Source organism: Bos grunniens, chromosome 22 (assembly GCF_055505025.1).
Source record: "Bos grunniens cultivar Pamir isolate PY7600 chromosome 22, Bosgru_T2T1.0, whole genome shotgun sequence".
NCBI classification, from domain to species: domain Eukaryota; kingdom Metazoa; phylum Chordata; class Mammalia; order Artiodactyla; family Bovidae; genus Bos; species Bos grunniens.
In genome coordinates this window covers 7206507-7233046 of record NC_141186.1, presented here as the reverse complement: position 1 = coordinate 7233046, position 26540 = coordinate 7206507, and the positions used below count along the sequence as shown (strand labels likewise).

Sequence of the window (26540 nt, the reverse complement as noted above, 5' to 3'; positions counted from 1 at the left end):
TGGTCTGGCCTTTTGAAGTATGGAATATATTTGCCAGCCAAATGAAGACTCCAGAGGGGAAGAGGGCCTTGGGTTTTTGAGGGGTGGACTTGCTCGTGGCATGTGCGCTGGATGTGTCGGGGACACTCCGGTGAACGAGGAAGTTCAGTTTGCTTTCCCGTGAAGCGCGGCAGGGTGGAGGGCCGGGGCTGCGGCAGCCGCCAGCCGGGTGTCACCGCGGAGCTGCAGCCCTAGTCCCGCAAGGGATTCAGCCGGGCCCCCAGTGATGTCCCTTTCTGCAGAGTACTCTTCTGGCCCCGTCCTTAAGGGTCTTGTTAGTGATGAAGCTAAATTTGAACTGTTCTTCTGTCTCTTGACAGAATTCTCAGAATGTTTGCTCAGATGTTAGACGAGTGCAATGAGGAAGTGGCTTAAGGAAGAGGAAGTAGGTAGTGGCATCACGGTGCTGTGTCACTGCGGTGGGACAGTGAACTGGAAAGTAGTTTGTAGCTAATTGAAAAGTACCTTCCCTGTAGAATGTTTTGCTGTGAATAACCTTCCATTTTTGCCTAGGCGTGGTTGCCCGCTCCTTTCATCTGTGTCGGTCTAACCTTGCTAGCAGTCTTGTTTTGCATCATGTTGTAGGACTGGGTTTTCATCTGTTAACCTTAGCTTCAGAGATTGGCACTGAACACACGCACACACACACATAAGACAGGACATTAGTATTTTGGGAGACTTTGACTAATGGGCATTATTCTGAAATTTTTTTTTAACTTTGCATTTTTTGATGACCTGATCTTAAATTTTTTTAACTGATGTTAAGAATGGGGCTTCCCAGGTGGCACCAGTGGCAAAGAACGTGCCTACTTAATGCAGGAGACTTGAGAGACGTGGGTTCGATCCCTGGAAAAGGAAATGGCGATCTGCTCCAGTATCCTTGCCTGGGAAATCCCATGGACAGAGGAGCCTGGTGGGCTCCAGTCCACGGGGTCACAGAGAGTTAGACACGACGCACATGATGCACAAGAGCACATACACATGATGTTAAGAATGATGTGTATAGAATAAATCGGCTTGTCTTATTTGTATAAAATGGGTCCAGAGTCAAGTAGGAAATGTGAGAGTATACTCCAGAATTCCTCGTGTAATCTTTGTCCCCTTTCCCTCCTCAGGTGTTTGGGATGTTAGCAAGTCTTACATACGTGGCTGAGTTCTCCTTTATGCTCCGTGAAAAACTTAAAGAGCCCCGGCCGAGAAAAGGGGAGGCCACCATGAGGAGAGAGCACCTCACCGAGCCTCTGAATGCTTGAGGGGACGGGTGCGCGAGGTTGCCGCGGGGCGCGGCAGCTCCTGTAGACCCTGGGTCCGTGTTAAACCGCTGATTTTTGGAGAGCAAGGCAGGACGGCAGTTTGATCAGTATTGATTGGACTGTGTATCAGTCACCATAAATAAGGCCAGAGGGCTTTAAAAAAATTTTTTTGTAACAGTTGAAACTTGTGTCAGATGAAGTTTTGTTTGGAGGTAAGAGCAGCTGTGTCTTTAAATCACATAGCTCAACTGATGATAAATTATTCCATCATTGTTACTAGGGTTAGGTTTGAAATTATGCTTTATAGCTGTATAAACAGCGTGATGAAGTTCATCCATTTATAAATGGTTTCACTTTTAATTTGCTTAGCTGTGACTTTGCTTTTTGATGACTAGATACAGTTTAATGTATATTTGAGATATTATTTTAAATGTTGGTCTACGTTTTCCCCTTACACATGTAAAACCCAGGCTTTTACCATATCTCACTCTGCCTTAAAATTATACTGTAACATTTTAGGATATAATTATTAACTCTTTCTGAGACCTTTTATAGCCTAATAGAAAATGTATGGGAGATGCTGATATTTTACATGTTATAAAAGCAACAATGTCAGCAACCCCATGTAAAAGTACACAGAGAAAAACGGAAGCAGCCGCTACCCTAAGGACCAAAGATCCGCGTTTGCACAGTGCAGTTCTTCACCACTGTTCAGTGTCTGAAGAGATGAGTTCATTCCATGAGACAGAAGATGGTTCACTCCTTTTTGCCATATGATTATTTCTCCTGAAATTAAGGTTCTGTTCAGTGTTTTCTTGGGAGCCCATCTTACTTTAAAACCTCAACCTTTGATTTTTGATTTGAGAGCTTCCCCGCTCTGTCTCCTTACCAGGATGGGCCAGGTACTGCTCCAGCAGCCGGCAGAGGTGGGCCTGGGGCTCTGGCTGCTCGATGGCAGCTTCTTCAGATTCCTGGGCCTGTCCAATTGCAGAGACTCACAGCAGGATCTTTAGGGTTCTTGTTCCCACACAGATGTTGCCCTAGTTTCTCTTCAGAGACCTTAAGGAAGGGAGTGCCGAGACGCCTGCCCAGCTCAGTACTGTTGATGGTGGAAGAGAGTGCCAGCCCACCCTCAGGGGAACTTCACAACCAGCTGTAATCGAAGAACTGTTTGCTGCCAGCAGGCTAACTTAGAGCCAGCCAGGGCACTTTGAATGAGACCGTTCTTAAGGGAGGTCTTTTTATAACGGGACCTTTCTAACCAAGTGCTTCCCAGGCTAGACCTTGCTTGCCCTCTCGTGGAGAGTTTTCACTTGACTCCGGCGTGGACTCTCGTTGCCGGTGAGATAGGCTAATGACCCCATCCTTAATCTCTCATCTGCCGCTGTGTCATGGATGGTTTCAGACAGATGCCCAAACACGAGCTCTGCTGTCTTCCTGATGCAGACCCTTATCCGTTTGTGGCAGTTTGGTTGCTAGTGGCAACGTCACCACTGCCTGCTCGAGAGATCGTGCAACCAGTCGAGGATGCTCTGTGTGTGTTCACAGGGTGTGCTAAATAAGGAAGGAGAACTGGTGTAGGTCTAACCCAGGTTCAGAGAGAACCAGCTTGTGGAAGGTAGGTGCCGTGGTCCTTGTATCAATCTCTGCCCAGCTGGCACTTGCGGCAGACCATCTGGGCGCCCTCAGGGTCCCCGCTCGGGAGGTTGAGGGAATGGCCTCAGCGGGCCGGTGCGGAGCTTAAGCTCTCCTTGTCCCGAGGTTTCACTTCGCTTGTTTCACTGGCACAGAATGGAGCTCCTGGCTGGCCACCAAAAGATACTACTTTCACGGGTATTTCAGGTCATCCTAGAACCTTTCTTCACTTTTTTTTTTAAACAGGACCCACAACTAATTAGCCTCCATCTGCTTTGGTAGGAGTTAGAAGTAAAAAGATCTTTGTGGTCAATAAAAATTCAAGGAGAACTTGAAACCAAAGCCACTGTTACAGAAAAGGGCAAACTCAAATGTAAATTAATTTCTTATTAATGGTTATGGTAAATTTATGTAAGTAGACCTTTGAGAACAGTTCTTTTAAAAGGGAAGTGTGCATACAGTGCAGATTTTATAATTGCTGTACTTAAATTATGTTCTGATGGGGGCTGGGGAATGTATTTTTACAGTGTTTATAGCCAATCAGTTTATATTTAATAATTTTAAATCCTGTGGGCCTTTTGTGTCTCTGTGTCAAATTTTATAGTCTTTCTAAATAAATCGACTTCACTGTTCACACCTTTGTAGTTGTTTATTTATTACAGAAGCATAGTGTTTAAATGAATGTGTTCTCCAGACTTCTAGGAGTTGGTTTTACAACCTGGGAGAGAATACTGGACTTTGGATCTGCCAGGGCGTGGGGCGTGGGCAGGGAAAACCATGTCCACCTGTGGGCTCTCCCTCTTGGAGAGCTAGAACACACATTCAAACCACATCTCTAGGGAACCACGTGTGAAGAGTTACAAAAGAATGTTCTGAACTAAAGGCCTTCAAATACTTCCAAAGCAGCAAATTTGGACTCAGTCCCGTTTCCTAGTATGGGTAACAGTCCCCCAAACAAGCTCATTCTCGTTCAGGCTGTTCAGTGACTGGGAAAGTGAAGCAAAACTAGGGTGGTTCTGGTAAAGCTACAGGTATTCGTGTAGTTTGCAAAATTCCTGCCTCCAGACGTATGAGAATAACAAGATCTTTAGAGTCATCATGAACTCACTGGAATTTGTACATTCTTCAAACCTCTGTGTTTTGATAAAGAGCATGATTTTATCAGCATACAATCAACTACAAGGAGCAGAATATCTAACTAGGTGGGTCTTAAAACACTTAGAAAGTGAAAGTCACTCAAAAAGAGTGTCCGACTCTTGGCGACGCCATGGACTACACAGTCCATGGAATTCTCCAGGCCAGAATACTGGAGTGGGTAGCCCTTCCCTTCTCCAGGGGATCTTCCCAACCCAAGGATTGAACCCAGGTCTCCTGCATTGCAGGCTGATTCTTTACTGACTGAGCTACGAGGGAAGGCCTAAAACACTTCAACACTAAGGAAAATTTATTTCACAAGAAGTCCGGGTGGTTCAGTTCCACAGGTGATAAACTGAGTGGCTCAGGAGTGTCGCCAGGGACCCAGGCTCTTTCCATGTTTTCCTGCCCATCCTTCTGTTTTTGTCCTCTGGGTTGACTCTGGCTGCCCGGGCGCAGGAGGGCCTAGACGAGCTACTCCATGTTCAAGGTCAGGAGGGGCAGTGGTGAGGAGATACCCCTCGTCCAAGGAAAGGAGCAGCGGCTACGCTTTGCTGGAGCAGCTGTGAAGAGATACCCCACGTACAAGGTAAGAGAAACCCAAGTAAGACGGTAGGTGTTGGAAGGGCATCAGAGGGCAGACACACTGAAACCATCCTCACAGAAAACTAGTCAATCTGATCACACGGACCAGAGCCTTGTCTAACTCAGTGAAACTAAGCCATGCCATGTGGGGCCACCCAAGATGGGCGGGTCATGATGGAGAGATCTGACAGAACGTGGTCCACTGGAGAAGGGAATGGCAAACCACTAAAGTATTATTGCCTTGAGAACCCCATGAACAGTATGAAAAGGCAAAATGATAGGATAGTGAAAGAGAAACTCCCCAGGTCAGTAGGTGCCCAATATGCTACTGGAGATCAGGGGACAAATCACTCCAGAAAGAATGAAGGGATGGAGCCAAAGCAAAAACAACACCCAGGTGTGGATGTGACTGATAATAGAAGCAAGGCCCGATGCTGTAAAGAGCAATATTGCATAGGAACCTGGAATGTCAGGTCCATGAATCAAGGCAAATTGGAAGTGGTCAAACAAGATGGCAAGAGTGAATGTCGACATTCTAGGAATCAGCAAACTAAAATGGACTGGAATGGGTGAATTTAACTCAGACAACCATTATATCTACTACTGAGGGCAGGAATCCCTCAGAAGAAATGGAGTAGCCATCATGGTCAACAAGAGAGTCCGAAATGCAGTACTTGGATGCAATCTCAAAAACAACAGAATAACCTCTGTTCGTTTCCAAGGCAAACCATTTAATATCACAGTAATCCAAGTCTACGCCCCAACCAGTAACACTGAAGAAGCTGAAGTTGAACGGTTCTATGAAGACCTAACAAGACCTTTTTGAACTAACACCCAAAAAAGATGTCCTTTTCATTATAGGGGACTGGAATGCAAAAGTAGGAAGTCAAGAAATGCCCGGAGCAACAGGCAAATTTGGCCTTGGAGTACGGAATGAAACGGCAAAGGCTAAGACAGTTTTGCCAAGAGAACACACTGGTCATAGCAAACACCCTCTTTCAACAACACAAGAGAAGACTCTACACATGGACATCACAAGATGGTTAACACTGAAATCAGACTGATTATGTTCTTTGCAGTCAAAGATGGAGAAGCTCTATACAGTCAGCAAAAACAAGACCAGGAGCTGACTGTGGCTTAGATCATGAGCTCCTTATTGCCAAATTCAGACTTAAATTGAAGAAAGTAGGGAAAACCACTAGACCATTCAGGTATGACCTAAATCAAATCCCTTATGATTATACAGTGGAAGTGAGAAATAGATTTAAGGGACTAGATCTAATAGAGTGCCTGATGAACTATGGACTGAGGTTTGTGACACTGTACAGGAGACAGGGATCAAGACCATCCCCATGGAAAAGAAATGCAAAAAGCAAAATGGCTGTCTGGGGAGGCCTTACAAATAACTGTGAAAAGAAGAGAAGCGAAAAGCAAAGGAGAAAAGGAAAGATATAAGCATCTGAATGCAGAGTTCCAAAGAATAGCAAGGAGAGATAAGAAAGCCTTCCTCAGCGATCAATGCAAAGAAATAGAGGAAAACAACAGAACGGGAAAGACTAGAGATCTCTTCAAGAAAATAAGAGATATCAAGGGAACATTTCATGCAAAGATGGGCTTGATAAAAGAAATGGTATGGACTTAACAGAAGCAGAAGATATTAAGGAGAGGTGACAAGAATATGCAGAACTGTACAAAAAAGATCTTCATGACCCAGATAACCACAATGGTATGATCACTCACCTAGAGCCAGACATCCTGGAATGTGAAGTCAAGTGGGCCTTAGAAAGCATCACTACGAACAAAGCTAGTGGAGGTGATGGAATTCCAGTTGAGCTATTCCAAATCCTGAAAGATGATGCTGTGAAAGGGCTGCACTCAATATGCCAGCAAATTTGGAAAACTCAGCAGTGGCCACAGGACTGGAAAAGGTCACTTTTCATTCCAATCCCAAAGAAAGGCAATGCCTAGGAATGCTCAAACTACCGCACAATTGCACTCATCTCACACGCCAGTAAAGTAATGCTCAAAATTCTCCAAGCCAGGCTTCAGCAATACGTGAACCGTGAACTTCCAGATGTTCAAGCTGGATTTAGAAAAGGCAGAGGAACCAGAGATCAAATTGCCAACATCTGCTGGATCATGGAAAAAGGAAGAGAGTTCCAGAAAAACATCTATTTCTGCTTTATTGACTATGCCAAAGCCTTTGACTGTGTGGATCACAATAAACTGTGGAAAATTCTGAAAGAGATGGGAATACCAGACCACCTGACCTGCCTCTTGAGAAATTTGTATGCAGGTCAGGAAGCAACAGAACTGGACATGGAACAACAGACTGGTTCCAAATAGGAAAAGGAGTTTGTCAAGGGTGTATATTGTTACTTGCTTATTTAACTTATATGCAGAGTACATCATGAGAAATATTGGGCTGGATGAAGCACAAGCTGGAATCAAGATTGCCAAGAGAAATATCAATAACCTCAGATATGCAGATGACACCACCCTTATGGCAGAAAGTGAAGAGGAACTCAAAAGCCTCTTGATGAAAGTGAAAGAGGAGAGTGAAAAAGTTGGCTTAAAGCTCAACATTCACATGGCATCTGGTCCCATCACTTCATAGCAAATAGATGGGGAAACAGTGGAAACAGTGTCAGACTTTATTTTTGGGGGGCTCCAAAATCACTGCAGATGGTGACTGCAGCCATGAAATTACAAGACGCTTACTCCTTGGAAGGAAAGTTATGACCAACCTAGATAGCATATTGAAAAGCAGAGACATTCATTACTTTGCCAACAAAGGTCCGTCTAGTCAAGGCTATGGTTTTTCCAGTGGTCATGTATGGATGTGAGAGTTGGACTGTGAAGAAAGCTGAGCACTGAAGAATTGATGCTTTTGAACTGTGGTGTTGGAGAAGACTCTTGAGAGTCCCTTGGACTGCAAGGAGAGCCAACCAGTCCATTCTAAAGGAGATAAGCCCTGGGTGTTCTTTGGAAGGAATGATGCTAAAGCTGAAACTCCAGTACTTTGGCCACCTCATGCGAAGAGTTGACTCATTGGAAAAGACTCTGATGCTGGAAGGGATTGGGGACAGGAGGAAAAGGGGATGACAGAGGGTGGGATGGCTGGATGGCATCACCGACTCAATGGACATGACTTTGAGTGAACTCCGGGAGTTGGTGATAGACAGGGAGGCCTGGCGTGCTGCGACTGATGGGGTCGCAAAGAGTCGGACACGACTGAGCGACTGAACTGAACTTGACCATCCGTGGTGTAACACAGTGGTGACATCTCCAGGCGTCATCTGCTTGTACAACAATGTCTGTGTCTCTCCAAGGATTTCCACAGAAGCCCCTTGGTAGACTTCACCTGTTTTACTAGGAGCCATTAAATGCCTATTTCCAAATCAGTTATTAACATGGAGACAGAATTTCTGCGACTGGCTTAAAGACATCAAGATCCCTCCCCTTCGGTTGTGAATACCCTGTGAAGCACATAGCCTTCTGATAGCTAAACAAAACTGGTTCTGTTAGCAAGAGAAAGGACCATGGGTTAGGGATCAACAGTATCTGTCCTCCTGTTTAAGAAATTGGGGGAGGCCTGTCTAACTGACAGCAGTTTAAAATAGAAAATTGTAATTATACTAAATTACAATTCTACAAATGTGAACCACAGGAAATTGGTTTAATAAACGGTGGGCAGTAGTATTCTTTCCCTGATACCACGCCGTTTGGTAACTTGGTTTGGCCGCACCATGCCACATGTGGGGTCTTAGTTCCCCAGCCAGAGAGGCAACCTGTGTCCTGCAGTGGAAACACCATCTTTTTAACCACTGGACTGCCACGAAGTCCCTGGCTACTTTTATTTTTAATTTTTGAAATATGTCAGGCACTGGCAGTACAGGATAATGCCTGTTGTAGATATCACCCAGCTTTAGTAGAGCATAACATTTTGCCATTCTTTGCTTTAAGGGTCCCCGTTTAAAGAGAAAATGAAGTTATCGTTTTTAGTACCACCACCATCTTACTCTTCGCTTTTCCAGAGGTCAACACGATTTTGAATTTGGTGGACACCCTTCCTGTTTTTCTGGTCTGCACTGTGTACAGATGTACCCACAGTGTGCAACATGTGTAGTCGCTTTTTCCGTCAATAGCATTCTGAAGTCCATCTGATACATGTAACTGGCTGGCTGATTTTTGCCACTTGGTATTTCATTGAACGTATATGCTGCAATTTACTTGTCATTTCTCTGTTGATAGAAACATTTTAAATTCTTGATCATATCAACCAGTATGGCACCGAATAAACATACTTGAACATTCTGTGCACATGTGCTGGGTGTGTATTTAGAAATGAAATTGTTGGGTCGGGGGTATATGCAATTTCAACACAGCTGCTGCTGCTAAGTCGCTTCAGTCGTGTCCAACTCTGTGCGACCCCATAGACGGCAGCCCACCAGGCTCCCCCGTCCCTGGGATTCTCCAGGCAAGAGTGCTGGAGTGGGGTGCCATTTCCTTCTCCAATGCATGAAAGTGAAAAGTGAAAGTGAAGTTGCTCAGTTGTATCCGACTCTTCGCGACCCCATGGACTGCAGCCTACCAGGCTCCTCCGACCATGGGATTTTCCAGGCAAGAGTACTGGAGTGGGGTGCCACTGCCTTCTCCATTCAACATAGCTAAATACTTCCAAATGGGTCTGCAAGGTGGTGGAACCACTTGGATTATATTCTCATTGGCAATGTGCATGCTGGGTTCCTCCCTCTTGTCTCGTGTTTAATCTCAGACAGTCTATTACGGCCAGTCTAGCACTGAAACAGCCTCGTTTTAGTTTACATTCCCTGTGGACATGTACACGTATGTATGCATTAAACAGTAAGTAACGCGCTAAACAAACTGCCCTTCCCACCCCCACTAAACGCTATGCTCCGTATGCCTATAGCATCATGCCAAACCCCCAAAACAAGGCAAAAAATACAAACACACAGAATTTATTAGTGGATCTATTTAACAAACATTTTCATGCTCAAAGGAAAACAGAGCTAGAAAATAACCCTAAACGTACCAATGAATTACTTAGTTCTAGGGAAGTGTCTGTCTTTATAAGGAGTGTATGTTCTACCAAAGTAAGTTAAAAAATCAACACTCAATTCAACATAAATTATACAGATCAACCATACATAAGCTATGTTATTACATAAAATATACAAACTCACCTGTTAATGTAGCTAAAATACTTAAAAGGAAGACACTGAATTCCATTAACATGGGTTTGCTCCCAGCCTGCTTGTTTTTAATAAAATTGTTCACGCAAGCATCATGAAGATTAAAAGGAGCCAGTATCAAGCACATGAAGAGAGTAGCTCACGATGCCCGGCTTACTCAGCCCCAAGGGAAGCAGCAGCAATCAAAATTAAGCCATAAATGAAGTCTGAGTAAGTTTATCTAAGGGTGGTAAATTTCCTGTCAGCCATCATTAGTCATACAAGTAATCCAAATTAATAGAAAAGACCACTGTAAAGTGTAACAGAATAACCACCACAACAAACATGTTCTCAGCCTTAAAAAGCCATAGCAGAAAGAAACTGAAAGTGACTTTAATGTTTCCTGAGTACAGGACAGCTGAAACCCAAACTAGAATTAGATAGCCCGCTACACCAAGCCCTGAACCCAAATAGTTACAGTAACAAAAGTATTCACCAGAATACCACTAGCAATAGCTTCACACTTAGGACTTAGCAGAGCTTTACACATGTAAAGGAGTCTGTTCTATAATCGATAAACACAGGTAAACCTCATCAGCGCTTGCTAATCCAGTCCATACGCTGCCATCTTCAGCAAACCCTAAAAATGAACTGTAGCAAGCATATTCAGAGTACATAAAAACACAGGGTCAGATGTGTAAGTTACAGGATGAGGAGAAATGGGCTACATTTTCTATTTCAAGAACTTAATTCCTATGACAAAAAAGTTTTCATGAAACTGAAAACCAAACGATTTAGTAGTAAATTTAGAATCGAGTGCTTAATTGAATCAGGCCATGAAACACACACACACTGCCCATCACGCTCTTCAAGTATTACATTAACCCATAAACCACTTAACAGACTAGGAGAGGAAGGAAGTCGTAACAAGGCAGTGAAAGCGAAAGTCGCTCAGTCGTGTCTGACTCTGTGACCCCATGGGCTATACATAGCCCATGGAATTCTCCAGGCCAGAGTTCTGGGGTGGGTAGCCTTTCCCTTCCCCAGGGGATCTCGCCAACCCAGGGATCAAGCCCAGGTCTCCCACATTGCAGGCGCATTCTTTACCAGCTGAGCCAGCAGGGAAGCCCAGCAGACCAGAAAAGGTGCTTGGAGAAATCAAAGTATAGCTTAGAGCACCTAGCTCACACCCAGGAGAATGCATGATTCACAAATACCCTGAACTAAATCCAGTCCCAACCACCCACACATTCAACTACTACCAGTTATATAAAACATTCACCCAGTATCTAAAGCACAGGAGATAATGACCCAGCAATCCCACTCCTGGGCATATACCCAGAAAAAACCATAATTCAAAAAGACACAGGCACCCCAACACTCACTGCAGCACTATTTACAACAGCAGCACAGGGGAACAATGTCCATCGACATGGGTGGACAAGGCAGCTACGGGACGTGCACAGGGGGCATTAGGCAGAAAGGAGCCGAACTGGGTTACCGACGGAGACGTGGCCTAGGGACGGGCATACAGTGAAGTAAATCAGAGAAAAACATCACATTAATGCACTTACGTGGGATCTAGAAAAAATGGTACAGATGATCTTATTTGCAAAACAGAAATAGAGACACAGGACACAGAACAAATGTGTGGGCACCAAGGGGGCCCGGCTGAGGGTGGGGGCGAACTGGAGACTGAGGTTGATCTCTCTCTTATGCCTAACGTCAACAGTGTATATAACTAATGACAACCTACTGCATAGCTCAGGAAACCCAGTGCTCCGTGATGACCTAAATGGGAAGGACATCCAAACAAAAGGGGATATATGTATACGTACAGCTGATTCACTTTGCTCTGCAGCAGAAATTAACACAACACTGCAAAGCAACTATACGCCAATAAAAATTACTTTAAAAAATTAAGTATAGGAGACAGAAATTCAAAATGTTTTTGGCATTAGGCTTCCTCAGTGGCTCAGCAGTAAAATTTGCCTGCAATGCAAGAGACCTGGGTTCCATCCCTGGGTCGGGAAGATCCGCTGGAGAAGAGAATGGCAACCCACTCCTGTATTTTTGCCTGGAGAATTCCATGGACAGAGGAGCCTGGTGGGCTACAGTCCATGGGGCTGCAAAATAGTCAGACGTGACTGAGCAACTAAACAACAAAAAATGTACTGTAAGGGAGTGATGAAAGAAATAGTAAAAGTAATAAAAACCAGAGCTTATCCCTTTTACTTTTGCATAATTTAACTAGTAAATATTTAACAAAGAGAATTTAAGTTAAATGCTCCAAAACCAGATGAGCTAATCAGTTTCCCAGAACAGATTCATCTATGCGGCAAAATAGAAGATTTGTAAGTAGTCGTGGTAAGCCAAACAAGCCTGTGAAAGCTGGCTGTCCAGAAAAGAACTTTAGTTCAACTTTAAAAATTACTCAAAAAACTATAACTTAAATGTTCATCCTAAAAGGTACAGCTTTTTAGAAACAGTCTACAGCCGTATCTAGCCATCAGTTAAGAAAGCATTCAGCATTATCTTCATACCAACGGCAAATTAATCAACTCCTAGTTTAACCCTGAACTAATCTATTAATTTATAGAAGCACTAATGTTAATATGAATAAGAAGCAGTGTGAGCATAAGCTTACATCACTGACTAATACTATACTGATCATAGTAAGTAACACTAAACCAATAGTAAACTATTTATCAAATATATTGTTAAACCAACACAGGTAGGCACCTATGGGAAGATTTTAAAAAATAAAAGGAACTTGGCAAAGATAAGCTGGGCCTGTTCACACTACCTCTACATTAACGAGCGCGAGAGGCGCCGCCTGCCACCGACGTCAGGAATTCGGGCGGCGCCCTCACCGTGTGAGACAGCGACCGATTTGCTCTCTGATACGGACTTGTGTGCATGGCCACGGGAAGGCTTCCCTGCCTCTCACTCACAGTCAGTGAGACTGACCTTCCTGTGAAGAGGTGGGAATGACAAAATAAGACAAGACCCTGTGGTTTTAATTAACTGCAAAAATTAAACCATTAATGGCTAACGATTTCATATGGGTCAACAATTTTGGTTGGGGTGACCTCGAAGAATAAAAAGCCTCCAAGTGATTAAACTCTACACCTAGTGGTCAGAATAACGAAACATCTTTTGATCCCAAAACTCAAGAGAACTGGCTGCCCTATGGCTAACAGCACAGCCTTATTCTAGAGTTCCTAGCAACAGCAGCGTGTACGACCAGTGTCAGCTCAGGACACCCCAGTGGTATAACCACTAAGATCATCTGTTCAATGATTAAAGTCCTATGTGATCTGAGTTCATATAGAGCCATCCAAGTTGATCTCCATCTGTGCTGGATTTCTCCCAGTATGAAAGGACACGAGAAATAAGCCTACCTTACAAAAGTGCTTTAAAAATAATTAAGGATATAATTTTAGTGTAATTAATTCATAATTACTCTGCCCAAGAAAAGGGTTTGTTAGGGTGACAGAGCCCTGTAATTTCGTAAAACTTAAACTTTTATAATCAGAGGTTGCACTCCTCTCCCTTAATAAAATGTTTCTTAATATTTAATCCAGTTCTTCTAGACATGGCATTCCTTGAGTCAGTTCAGTTCAGTCGCTCAATTGTGTCTGACTCTTTCTGACCTCATGGACTGCAGCACGCCAGGCATCCGTGTCCACCACCAACTCTCAGAGCTTGCGCAGACTCATGTCCATCGAGTCAGTGATGCCATCCAACCATCTCATCCTCTGTCGTCCCCTTCTCCTCCTGCCTTCAATCTTCAAAAGCATCAGGGTCTTTTCAAATGAGTCAGTTCTTTGCATCAGGTAGCCAAAGCGTTGGAGTTTCAGCTTCACTGTCCGTCCTTCTAATGAATACTCAGGACTGATCTCCTTTAGGATGGACTGATTGGATCTCCTTGCAGTCCAAGGGACTCTCAAGAGTCGTCTCTAATCAGATCAGATCAGATCAGTCGCTCAGTCGAGTCCGACTCTTTGGGACCCCGTGAATCGCAGCACGCCAGGCCTCCCTGTCCATCACCAACTCCCGGAGTTCACTCAGACTCACGTCCATCGAGTCAGTGATGCCATCCAGCCATCTCATCCTCTGTCGTCCCCTTCTCCTCCTGCCCCCAATCCCTCCCAGCATCAGAGTCTTTTCCAAAGTCGCATGAGGTGGCCAAAGTACTGGAGTTTCAGCTTTAGCATCATTCCTTCCAATGAATGCCCAGGACTGATCTCCTTCAGAATGGACTGGTTGCATCTCCTTGCAGTCCAAGGGACTCTCAAGAGTCTTCTCCAACACCACAGTTCAAAAGCATCAATTCTTCAGTGCTCAGCCTTCTTCACAGTCCAACTCTCACATCCATACATGACCACAGGAAAAACCACAGCCTTGACTAGACTAACCTTTGTTGGCAACGTATCTCTGCTTTTGAATATGCTATCTAGGTTGGTCATAACTTTCCTTCCAAGGAGTAAGCGTCTTTTAATTTCATGGCTACAGTCACCATCTGCAGTGATTTTGGAGCCCAGAAAAATAAAGTCTGACACTGTTTCCACTGTTTCCCCATCTATTTCCCATGAAGTGGTGGGACCAGATGCCATAATCTTTGTTTTCTGAATGTTGAGCTTTAAGCCAACTTTTTCACTCTCCTCTTTCACGTTCATCAAGAGGCTTTTGAGTTCCTCTTCACCTTCTGCCATAAGGGTGGTGTCATCTGCATATTTGAGGTTATTGATATTTCTCCCGGCAATCTTGATTCCAGCTTGTGTTTCTTCCAGTCCACTACTGTTCAAAAGCATCTATTCTTTGGTGCTCAGCTTTCTTTATGGTCCAACTTTCACATCCATACATGACTACTGGGAAAACCATAGTCTTGACTAGACGGACCTTTGTTGGCGAAGTAATGTCTCTGCTTTTTAATATGCTGTCTAGGTTTGTCATAGCTTTTCTTCCAAGGGGAGCAAGCGTCTTAATTTCATGGCTGCAGTCTACTCCATTCTATTATCCAATGTGTGTGTGCTGAGTCGCTTCAGTTATGTCCAACTCATTGCGACCCTATGGACTGTCCTCTATCTATGGGGATTCTCCAGGCAAGAATACTGGAATGGTTATCATGCCCTTCTCCAGGGGATCTCCCTGACCCAGAGATCGAACCTGCATCTCCTGTTGTAGGTGGATTGTCCACCCATTGAGCCACCTGGGAAGCCCCTCTATATCATCTATGTCATCCAGATGAGCCTCAAACTCAAAATATGCACTAACTAGATTCCTATAAGCAGAAACACAGACAATTTCACAGGAAGCATCAGTAGCAATTAGCCTTTTACCATTTTCTTTTTTCATCAAGCCACTGCACAGCTTGCAGAATCTTAGTTCCCTCACCAAGGACTGAACCTGGGGCCCCGGCAGTTAGAGTATTAGTCGTAACCACTGGACTGTGAGGAAATTCCCCTTTTATCAAAATCAATGCAGATGGTGACTGCAGTCATGAAAAGACACTTACTCCTTGGAAGGAAAGTTATGACCAACCTAGATAGCATATTAAAAAGCAGAGACATTACTTTGTCAACAAAGGTCCATCTAGTCAAGGCTATGGTTTTTCCAGTGGTCATGTATGGATGTGAGAGTTGGACTATAACGAGGGCTGAGCGCCAAAGAATTGATGCTTGTGAATGGTGGTGTTGGAGAAGACTCTTGAGAGTCCCTTGGACCGCAAGGAGATCCAACCAGTCCATCCTAAGGGAAATTGGTCCTGGGCGTTCATTGGAAGGACTGATGTTAAAGCTGAAACTCTAATACTTTGGCCACCTGATGTGAAGAGCTGACTCATTTGAAAAGACCCTGATGTTGGGAAAGATTGAAGGCAGGAGGAGAAGGGGACGACAGAGGATGAGATGGCTGGATGGCATCACTCAATGGACATGAATTTGGGTGAACTCTGGGAGTTGGTGATGGACAGGGAGGCCTGGCGTGCTGCGGTTCATAGGGTCGCAAAGAGCTGGACACGACTGAGTGACTGAACGGAATAAATGAATCCTTTGCCCTTCCAACCCTTCTCACAACACAAGAACGTTTATGAATAATGTTCTCATCACATCCCCTACTGGATCACACAGTTTACTTCTACCCTACCAGAATCTAACTGTGCCCCTTTGGATCTAACAAAAGGAGAAAAACTCATATCTGGCTTCAGCATGGAATATGCAGCAGGCCCATTCGCCATATTTTCCCCAGAAGAATACAACACTATCATCATCATATCTTTACTGCAATCCTATTCCTAGGAGCATTCCAGGGTCCTCACACACCAGAACTGTATATAACTAACTTCATTATCCAAACACTTTTACTAGGGACTTCCCTGGTTGTCCAGGGTTAAGACTCCACGCTTCCACTGCAGGGGACTTGTGTTCAATCCCCAGTTGGAGAATTAAGATCCCACTTGCCTTGAGGTATGGCAAAATAAAAACAACAACAAAAACACAAGTCTCTAACAATTTTCTTCATATGAATTTGAGCATCTTACCCACAATTCCAATATGATCACTCATACCTCTACTCTGAAAAAGTTTCAGATGGGGCCACTAGCCCCATCTGAATGACACATCTCACTACTTATCAAAGTGTTGTCAAACATATCCCCACAAACATAAACAATATGTTTGATAAAAGTTACTTTGACAAAGTAAGTGACAGAGGTTTACATCTTATTTCTAAATTATAGGAGCTGGACTGACCCTTGGGGCTTCCCTGGTGGCTCAGGTGGTAAAGCATCTGCCTGCGATGCAGGGGACCCGGGTTTGATCCCGGGTGGAGAAAATCCCCTGGAGAAGGGCATGGCAACCCACTCCAGTATACTTGCCTGGAGGAGTCCCCATGGACAGAGGAGCCTGCTGAGCTACAGTCCATGGGGTCACAAAGAGTCAGACACAACTGAGCAACTACATTTTCATATCCTTTTCACTTAAGAATCCAAAACTCTTGGTACGACCACATTATACTACATCCCATAGTACGGTCAGCTAAATAAGCTATCAGGCCCATACAGACCCTGAAAATGATGGTTTCTAGCCTTCCTGTACTAAGAAACCCCATTTTCTTTGTGTCAACTATTATTTCAGGCACCTTAATTGTAACAACTAGCACACACTGATTACTTATCTGCATCAGATTTAACATAAACATACTAGGTATCCTCCCCATCCTAACAATAACTTTAACCCATGAGCTATAGAAGAAGCCACTAAGTGCTTCTTAACACAAGCCACTGCATCAATATTACTCACAATTTAAGCCATCATTATTTAATTTTTTTTTTTTTAATTTTTGGCTGCATCTCAGGACCTGCAGGACCTGTTTCCTGAAGGGGATTGAACCCGAGCCCCTTGCAGTGGAAGCATGGAATCTCAAGCACTGGGCCACTAGCGAAGTCCCTAGCCACCATCATGAATCTCCTATACACCAGCCAACGAACCATCACAAAAATCTTTAATCGAACACATCATCAATCCTAACAGTGGCCTAGTCATAAGAGGAGGAGTCTCTCCATTCCACACTGGAGTACCTGAAGTCACAGAAGGCATTTCACTAACAGCAGGCTTAATCCTATTAATGTGACAAAAAATTGCAACCACCTGTCAGGGTTATACCAAATTTCACTCTCCATTAACCTAAATTTAGTACTACCTATATCCACACTCCCCATTATAATTGGGGGATAAGGCAGACTAAATCAAACAAAAAATTCATAGCTTATTCATCAACTGCCCCTACTTGTTGGGACAAGTAACAAGAACAATCCTAAACCTACCCATTTATATAATAACGCTCACAACATTTATGTTATTCATTCACAGTTCAACCAGTACTACGTTAGCATGATCATATACATGAAACAAAATACCCATCTTACTCACTCTCACTGTTCTATTATCAGTAGGAGGCCTCCCACCACTATCAGGATTTATACCCAAATGAGTAAGTATTCAAGCAACTTCCCTGGCTGTCCAGGGTTTAAGACTCTGTACTTCCACTGCAGGGGGCGTGTGTCTGATTCCAGGTTAGGGAACTAAGATCCCGCATGCACCATGGCCACAAAATAAAATAATTAAGTCAAGAAATGACAAGAGTATTTTACCTACACTAATAATTACTACAGCATTGCGTGTGTTAGTCACTCAGTCATGTCCAGCTCTTTGCGACCCTATGGACTGCAGCTCGCCAGGCTCCTCTGACCGTGGGATTCTCCAGGCACGAATACTGGAGTGGGTTGCCATTTCCTTCTCCAGGCGATATTCCCCACCCAGGGATCTAACCAGGGTCTCCTGTACTGCAGGCAGATTCTTTACTGTCTGAGCCACTAGGAAAGCCCATACAACTTCCACACGCTACATCATTAAGCATATTCCCCTCCATAAACAATAACTTGAGCACGCACAGCAAATGACTTTCCTCCCAATGTTAACTGCAATGTCCACATAAACTCTACCCCTCATACCAATCTTACCCCTACCAAGAGCCTTCAAAGCCCTAAGCAAGTACAGTTTATTTCATTCTTGTTCCTGGACCAGGGATTGAACCCACTTCCCATGCATTGGCAGGCAAATTCTTATCCACTCGACTACCAGGGAAGTCCCCTTATGTTTATTAATTGGTGCTTGGGCTGGAACAGTAGGTTCTCCCTTAAGCCAACTAATTCATGCTGAATTAGGTCACCCCGGAGCACGGCTCTGAGATGCCCGAATCCACAATGCAGCAGTGACGGCCCATGCCTTCGTCAGTCTTTTTCTTCACAGTATACCTGTCATAGCTGGAGGTTTTGGAAGCTGACTAGTCTCACTGATAACCGGAGCACCCAGTACAGCTTCACCCGTATTAACAACAGAAGCTTCAGGTTCTGTTTCTTACTTACTTACTCTCACTTGCATCAGCGCTGCAAACCGGGGCTGGAACAGGCTGAACTATGTAACGACCACTGCCAGGAAACTGAGCTCATGGAGGAGCTTCCGTCACCCTTACGGTTCGGTTCCCTACATTTAGTAGGTGTTTCTTCAATCCTAGGAGCTATTAATTTCCTTAGTGCTATCATTAATGTAAAGCCAACTGATCGACCTCAATGCCAGACACCGTTATTTGTATGATCTGTATTGATAACAGTTGTATTACTATTACCATTCATACCAGCGTCACCAGCCAAAATGACTCTCTTCTTCACATACCAAAATCTAAACACAATGTTTTCTGACCCTGCAGAAGGAGATCCAGTTCTATGCCAACACTTACTCTGACTCTTTGGTCACCCCGTGAAGTTTATATCCTTATTTTACCTGGATTTGGAATAATCTCACACATTGTAACTTCTTATTCCAAAAAATAAAAAAGAACCTTTAGGATAGGTGGGCCATGATATCCATCTACTTTCAGGATTTATCCTATGAGCCCATCATATATTTACAGTAGGTAAAGATGTTGATACACAAGTATACTTTGCATCAGCTGCTATAATTATTGCTATTCCTATAGGAGTAAAACTATTTCACTGATTAGTAACTCTTAATAAAGGTAACACTGTATGAACAGTGCAAAGAAATAGAGGAAAACAACAGAATGGGGAAGACTAGAGATCTTTTCAAGAAAATTAGAGATACCAAGGGAACATTTCATGCAAAATGGGCTTGATAAAGGACAGAAATGGTATGGACCTAACAGAAGCAGAAGATATTAAGACGTGGCAATAATACACAGAAGAACTGAAAAAAAAAAAAAGGTCTTAATGACTCGGATAACCACAATAGTGTGGTCACTCAACTAGAGCCAGACATCCTGGACTGCAAAGTCAAGTGGGCCTCAGGAAGCATTACTACAAAGCTAGTGGAGGTGATGGAATTCCAGCTGAGCTATTTCAAATCCTAAAAGATGATTATGTTAAAGTGCTGCACTCAATATGCCAGCAAATTTGGAAAATTCAGCAGTGGCCACAGGACTGGAAAAGGTCAGTTTTCATTCCAATCCCAAAGAAAGGCAATACCAAAGAATGTTCAAACTACCACACAACTGCACTCCTCTCACATTAGCAAAGTAATGCTCAAAATTCTCAAATAAGGCTTCAACAGTATATAAACCATGAATTTCCAGATGTTCGAGCTGGATTTAAAAAAGGCAGAGGAAGCAGAGATCAAATTGCAAACATCTGCTGGATCATAGGAAAAACAAGATAATTCCAAAAAAACTATCTACTTCTGCTTCATTGACTATGCTAAAATCTCTGACTGTGTGGATCAGAACAAACTCTTTAAAATTCTTAAAGAGATGGGAATACCAGACCACCTTACCAGTCCCCTGAGAAATCTGTATGCAGGTCAAGAAGCAACAGTTAGAACCAGACATGGAGCAATGGACGGATTCAAAATTGGGGAAAAAATACATCAAGGCTGTATATTGTCACTCTGCTTATTTAACTTATATGTAGAGTACATCATGCGATATGCCAGACTGGATGAATCACAAGTGGAAATCAAGATTACTGAGAAACATCAACCTCAGATATGCATATGAAACCACCCTAATGGCAGAAAGTGAAGAGGAACTAAAGAGCCTCTTGATGAAGGTGAAACAGAAGAGTGAAAAAGCTGGCTTAAAACTCAACATTCACAAAACTAAGATCATGGCATCTGGTCCTGTCACTTCATGCAAATGGGGAAAAGTGGGAACGATGACAGATTTCATTTTCTTGGGCTCCAAAATCACTATGGACAGTGACTGCAGCCATGAAATTAAAAGATGCTTGTTCCCTGGAAGAAAAGCTATGACAAACCTAGACAGTGTATTAAAAAGCAGAGACATCACTTTTTGACAAAGGTCTGTCTAATCAAAACTACGGTTTTTCTAGTATCCTGTATGGATGTGAGAGTTGGACTATAAAGAAAGCTGAGCACCAAAGAATTGATGCTTTTGAACTGTGGTGTTGGAGAAGACTCTTGAGAGTCCCTTGGACTGCAAGGAGATCCAACCAGTCGACCCTAAAGGAGATCAGTCTTGGGTGTTCATTGGAAGGACTGATGCTGAAGCTCCAGTAATTTGGCCACCAGCTGCAAAGAGCCAACTCATTGGGAAAGACCCTGATGGTTGGGAAAGATAGAGTGCAGGAGAAGGGGATGACAGAGGATGAGATAGTTGGATGGCATCACTAACTCAACAAACATGAGTTTGAGCCAACTCTGGGAGACAGTGAAGGACAGGGAAGCTTGGTATTCTGCAGTCCATGGGGTCACAAAGAGGCAGACACGATTTACTGACTGAACAACCACCAACAACAGAGGTAACCAACATCAAATGAGCCTCTGCCATCTTAGGAGACCCAGGGGTTTCCCTTTTGACAGTAGTTTAAGAACTCAACATGAATTATTAGAACCAACTCATCCCTAGTTATGGGCCTTCCTGACCCACACTGGGCAGCTGCACTTTTCCACTGTGTATTATCAGCACGAGTGCCCTTCCCCAGAACAGGAGGCTTTGTGCACTGATTCCTGCTTGTCTCAGGTTATATACTCAATTCCGAAGGAGCAAAACTCCATCTGTATTTGTAAAGATAACCTTCTTTCAGAGAAGGTGTGAAGGAAAGGGAACTCTCCTGCACTGCTGGTGGGGATGGACGCTGGAGCGGCCACTATGGAGACTCCTCATATGGAGGTTCCTCATAAAGCTGGAGTTGCCGTATGATCCAGCAATCCCACTTTCTCTGGCATATGCCCAGAGACTCTTTTAATTCAAAAAGGAAGTGCGCCCCTATGTTCACAGCAACACTATTCACAACAGCCACGACATGGAAACCATCTAACGTCTGTCAACAGATGAATGGATAAAGGAGATGTGGTACATACATACAATGGAATATTACTCAGCCACAAAAAGGAATGAAATAACGACATCTGCAGCAACATGGGTACAATTAGAGATTATCAAACCAAGTGAAGTCAGTCAGAAAGAAAAAGACAAATATCACACGCTATCATTTCTGTGTGGAACCTAAAACACTGCACCAGTGAACCTATCTATGAGACAGACATCACTCAGAGAGCAGACTGGTCGTTGCCAAGGAGGCTGGGGGAGGCATGGACTGGGAGTCTGGGATTAGTAGATGCAAACCAGGATGGAAAAACAACAAGGTCCTACTGTAAAGCACAGGGAACTATATTCAATCTCCTGGGATAAACCATTATAGAAAAGAGTATCTTTTAAAAAAAGAATGTCTCTATGTGTATTACCGAGTCACTCTGCTGTGCAGCAGACACCGGCACGCTGTCCATCAACTGTACCTCAATCTCGACAGGAGCCGCACTGGTAAGGAATCCGCCCGCCAGTGCAGAAGATGGAAGTTCGAGTCCTGTGTTGGGAAGATCCCCTGGAGCGGGGCACGGCAACCCACTCCAGTATTCCCATCTGGAGAATCCCACGGACAGGAGGGTCGCAAAGAGTTGGACGCCACTGAGCAGGTGTGAGTGCACTACTGGGCGTGCACACCCAGCTGTTTCTTTAATCAGGGAAAGGTGGGTGGAAAAAAGGAGTGAAAAGAACATGATGGAGCCCAACTGCAGGCCCCGGACCTCTCTAATCGACTTAAAGAGCCTGCGTCCTGGGGCCAGGATGTTGACGGGCTGGAAAGAGGTGTGGGACGTGTCCTCTTGATGCTTCGTAATTTTCTCAGAGACATGGAAAAGATACCTAAATATTTATTGGTCAATTCTCTTTCAAATTTAAGTTGGTGTTTCTGCAGACTGGAATTTGGCTTCTTCAACAATCAATCCTTCCTAAAAATTAAGACACTGTAATCCTTGTAATCGGTTTAACAGTGCATGTTTTTGCTGGGTAAGCTTCCAAGCCAACTGCCCTTGATCTTCCCCTACCCTCGATTTTTCCTTTCAGCATAGCTGCCCTTCCCATACTTCATCATCACCAAAGTGTATTTTCCATGAGAGTCCCACACACATGGCCCTTCACGTGCTTGCCTCTCTTGTCCCCACGTGCCCTCCAAGTGAGCTTTCCTGATTGTTCTTTGCTGAATAAACAGCCAACAGCCCAAAGTAGCCCATTGTGCCACTAAGAGGCTGATACATGGTTTATTAAATCAACACAATTTTCTTCAACAAATCCTCACTCACAATGGACAAAGGCTAACACCAAAGCATAACTCCTCACCCTCCAATAGATCTACCAAAATGATACTGGACTACTTGCAGACTTAAGATTTTTATTCACCGCTTAACTGAATACTGTTAAACCAAAATATATAATATATATAATACATACACTGATCGTTTGGAGTACTGACATTCTATTGCTGGGAAAATAGGCTGTCCTGTTTCTAAGAAGATTTTCCCTCTGCATTGTCAGCTCTTGAACAGGCCACTGATCTTGGCGGAATAATAGGAATTAAAAACTGCCTGGGTGTAAGACCTGGCTTTGCCCAGAACGTGACTGTCGGCAAGTCACTTCACCTCTCTGGGCCTCAGTTTCCTTCTCTCCCATGAATGAGGCTGGTATCATCCATGCTTGGCTCGTCCGTGTAAGGATCAGCGGATGTGAAGGAGCAGTGGGACGCATAGAGCGCTTTGTGGATCGTAACGTTACAAGTGTCCAGTTTGCTGACCTCTTCTTTGGCTCTTTTCGTTTCATCTTAAAATCCTATCCCTTAGAAGGTCCTATCTATCTGATCACAGTGAATCAATATAAATATTTAGCCCACTGTTTTTGCCTAGAGTTAGCCAGAAAGTGCAAAAAGAAGTGACAGGAGCAGATAATTATGTTTGATCACAATCAAATTCAGGACACAGTTTTGACATATTTATAATCCTTTTTTCACTGCTTTCATTTGTTGAAATCAAACAGACTTCAAATCTTGGCACGGGGTATGAATAAGAAAATGTATAAGTAAACTGTATTGAGTGCCTGCCTGCTGTCTAGCATGCTGTTAAGAGACTTTGCTGTACAATATTTCACTGAATTCTAACAGCAGTCCTGTGTGTGTGTGTGTGTGTGTGTGTGTTATGTCGATTCAGTTGTGTCCAACCCTTTGCAACCCCTATGGACTGTAGCCCACTAGGCTCCTCTGTCCACGGGGACTCTCCAGGCAAGAATACTGAAGTGGGTTGCCATGCCCTCCTCCAGGGGATCTTCCCAACCCAGGGACCGAACCCACACCTCTTAGGTCTCCTCATTGGCAGGCAGGCTCTTCACACTAGTGCCACCTGGGAAGCCCAGCAACCCCATGAGGCAGTTATTTTGTTTTTCTAGACCCCACTCTTGCTTCCTTCCTCCAGTATCACGATACACACAAGTCCCCACCACACCATAACAGCTGAGTCACTTTAGAACACATTTGCATCCTTTTCACTAGTTCATGTTGCCTCACAAACAGCAACATTCATCAGAAATAAGACAAACAGAAACTTATAAATTCTTTTTACTATTTGTCATTTATTTCTATTAAAAATAAGTATACTTCAATTTAACAGCTAATGCCTATCCTTCTGAAACTCTTACAAAAAATTTCAAGTGAAGAAACACTTTCAAACTCATTCCATGAGGCAAACATCACCCTGATACCAAAACCAGACAAAAACATCACAAAAAAAGAAAAGTATAGGCCAATATCACTGATGAATATAGATGGAAAAATCTTCAACAAAATTCTAGCAAAAAGAAATCAATAATGCATTAAAAAGATCATATAGCGTGATCAAGTTGAGTTTATCCCAGGATTTATCCCAAGTTTATCTTCAATATATGCAAATCAGTCAATGCGATATACCAGAATAACAAAATGAAAGATTAAAAACCATATGCTAATCTCAATAGATGCAGAAAAACCTGACAAAATTTAGCACCCATTTATGATTAAAAATTCTACAAAAAATGGGCACAGAAGCAACCTCCCCCAACGTAATAAAGGCCACCTGTAATGAACGCACAGCAAACATGATTCTCAATGGTGAAAAACTGAAAGCATTCCCTCTAAGATCAGGAACAAGATAAGAGTGCCCACTCTTGCCACTGTTATTCAACATAGTTTTGGAAGTCCTAGCTATAGCAATCAGAGAATAACAAAACAAAACAAATCCAGACTGGAAAATAAGAAGTAAAACTCTCACTGTTTGCAGACGTGATACTATACATAGAAAACCCTAAAGATACTAGCAGAAAATTCCTAGAGCTAATCAGTGAATTTAATAAAGTTGCAGGATACAAAATCAACACACAGAAATCACTTGCATACCTATATACTAACAACGAAAAATCAGAAAGAGAAAATAAGCAATCAATCCCATTTACCACTGCAACAAAAAGAATAACACACCTAGGAATAAAACTACCTAAGGAAACAAAAAAGCTGTTGACAGAAAACTATAAAATACTGATGAAAGAAATCAAAGACATAAACAGACGGAGACAGAGTCCATGTTCTTGGGTTGGAAGAATCAATATTGTGAAAATGACTATACTACCAAATGCAACTACGGATTTAATGTGATCCCTATCAAATTACCAACGGCATTCTTCACAGAACTAGAGCAAAAAAGTTCACAATTTGTTCAGTTCACTCACTCAGTCATGGCCAACTCTGTGACCCCATGGACTGCAGTACCCCAGGCTTCCCTGTCCATCACCAACTCCTAAAGCTTGCTCAAACTCATGTCTATCGAGTCAGTGATACCATCCAACCATCTCGTCCTCTGTTGTTCCCTTCTCCTGCGGCTTTCAATCTTGCCTAGCATCAGTGTCTTTTCCAATGAATCAGCTCTTCGCATCTGGTGGCCAAAGTATTGGAGTTTCAGCTTCAGCATCAGTCCTTCCTATGAACACTCAGGACTGATCTCCTTTAGGATTGACTGGTTGGATCTCCTTGCAGTCCAAGGGACTCTCAAGAGTCTTCTCCAACACCACAGTTCAAAAGCATCAATTCTTCGGCGCTCAGCTTTCTTTATGGTCCAACTCTCACATCCATACATGACCACTGGAAAAACCATAGCTTTGACTAGAGAGACATTCTATCTTACAAATAGCTGTGAAAAGAAGAGAGACAAAAGGCAAAAGGGGAGAAGGAAAGATATGCCCATTTAAGTGCAGAGTTCCAAATAATAGCAAGGAGAGATAAGAGAGCCTACCTCAGTGATCAATGCAAAGAAATGGAGGAAAACAATAGAATGGGAAAGACTAGAGATCTCTTCAAGAAAATTAGAGATACCAAGGGAACATTTCATGTAAAGATGGGCACAATAAAGGACAGAAATAGTGTGGACCTAACAGAAGCAGAAGATATTAAGGAGAGGTGGCAAGAATACACAGAAGAACTGTACAAAAAAGATCTTCACGATCCAGATAATCATGATGGTGTGATCACTCACCTAGAGCCAGACGCCTAGAATGTGAAGTCAAGTGGGCCTAAGGAAGCATCACTACTAACAAAGCTAGTGGAGGTGATGGAATTCCAGCTGAGCTATTTCAAATCCTGAAAGATGATGCTGTGAAAGTGCTGCACTCAATATGTCAGCAAATTTGGAAAACTCAGCAGTGGCCACAGGACTAGAAAAGATCAGTTTTCATTCTAGTCCTAAATAAAGGCAATGTCAAAGAATGCTCAAACTACCACACAATTGCACTCATCTCACATGCTAGCAAAGTAATG

At 43.4% G+C, this 26540-nt stretch overlaps 2 protein-coding genes across 9 annotated transcripts in view; one reads left to right on the top strand and one right to left on the bottom strand.

Moving 5' to 3' along the window:
- The window catches only part of CMTM6 (CKLF like MARVEL transmembrane domain containing 6), a 42539-nt gene extending 38978 nt beyond the window's left edge, over positions 1 to 3561 (top strand). For all 3 annotated transcript variants that reach the window (XM_086365671.1, XM_086365673.1, XM_086365670.1), the window contains one exon: positions 1155 to 3561. In XM_086365671.1, coding sequence (XP_086221797.1) covers positions 1155 to 1292 — 138 coding nt within the window. In that variant the 3' untranslated portion in view covers positions 1293 to 3561. The remainder of the gene's footprint in view (positions 1 to 1154) is intronic.
- CMTM7 (CKLF like MARVEL transmembrane domain containing 7) overlaps positions 1 to 26540 on the bottom strand; it is a 124785-nt gene that overhangs the window by 13439 nt on the left and 84806 nt on the right. The window lies entirely within an intron of this gene.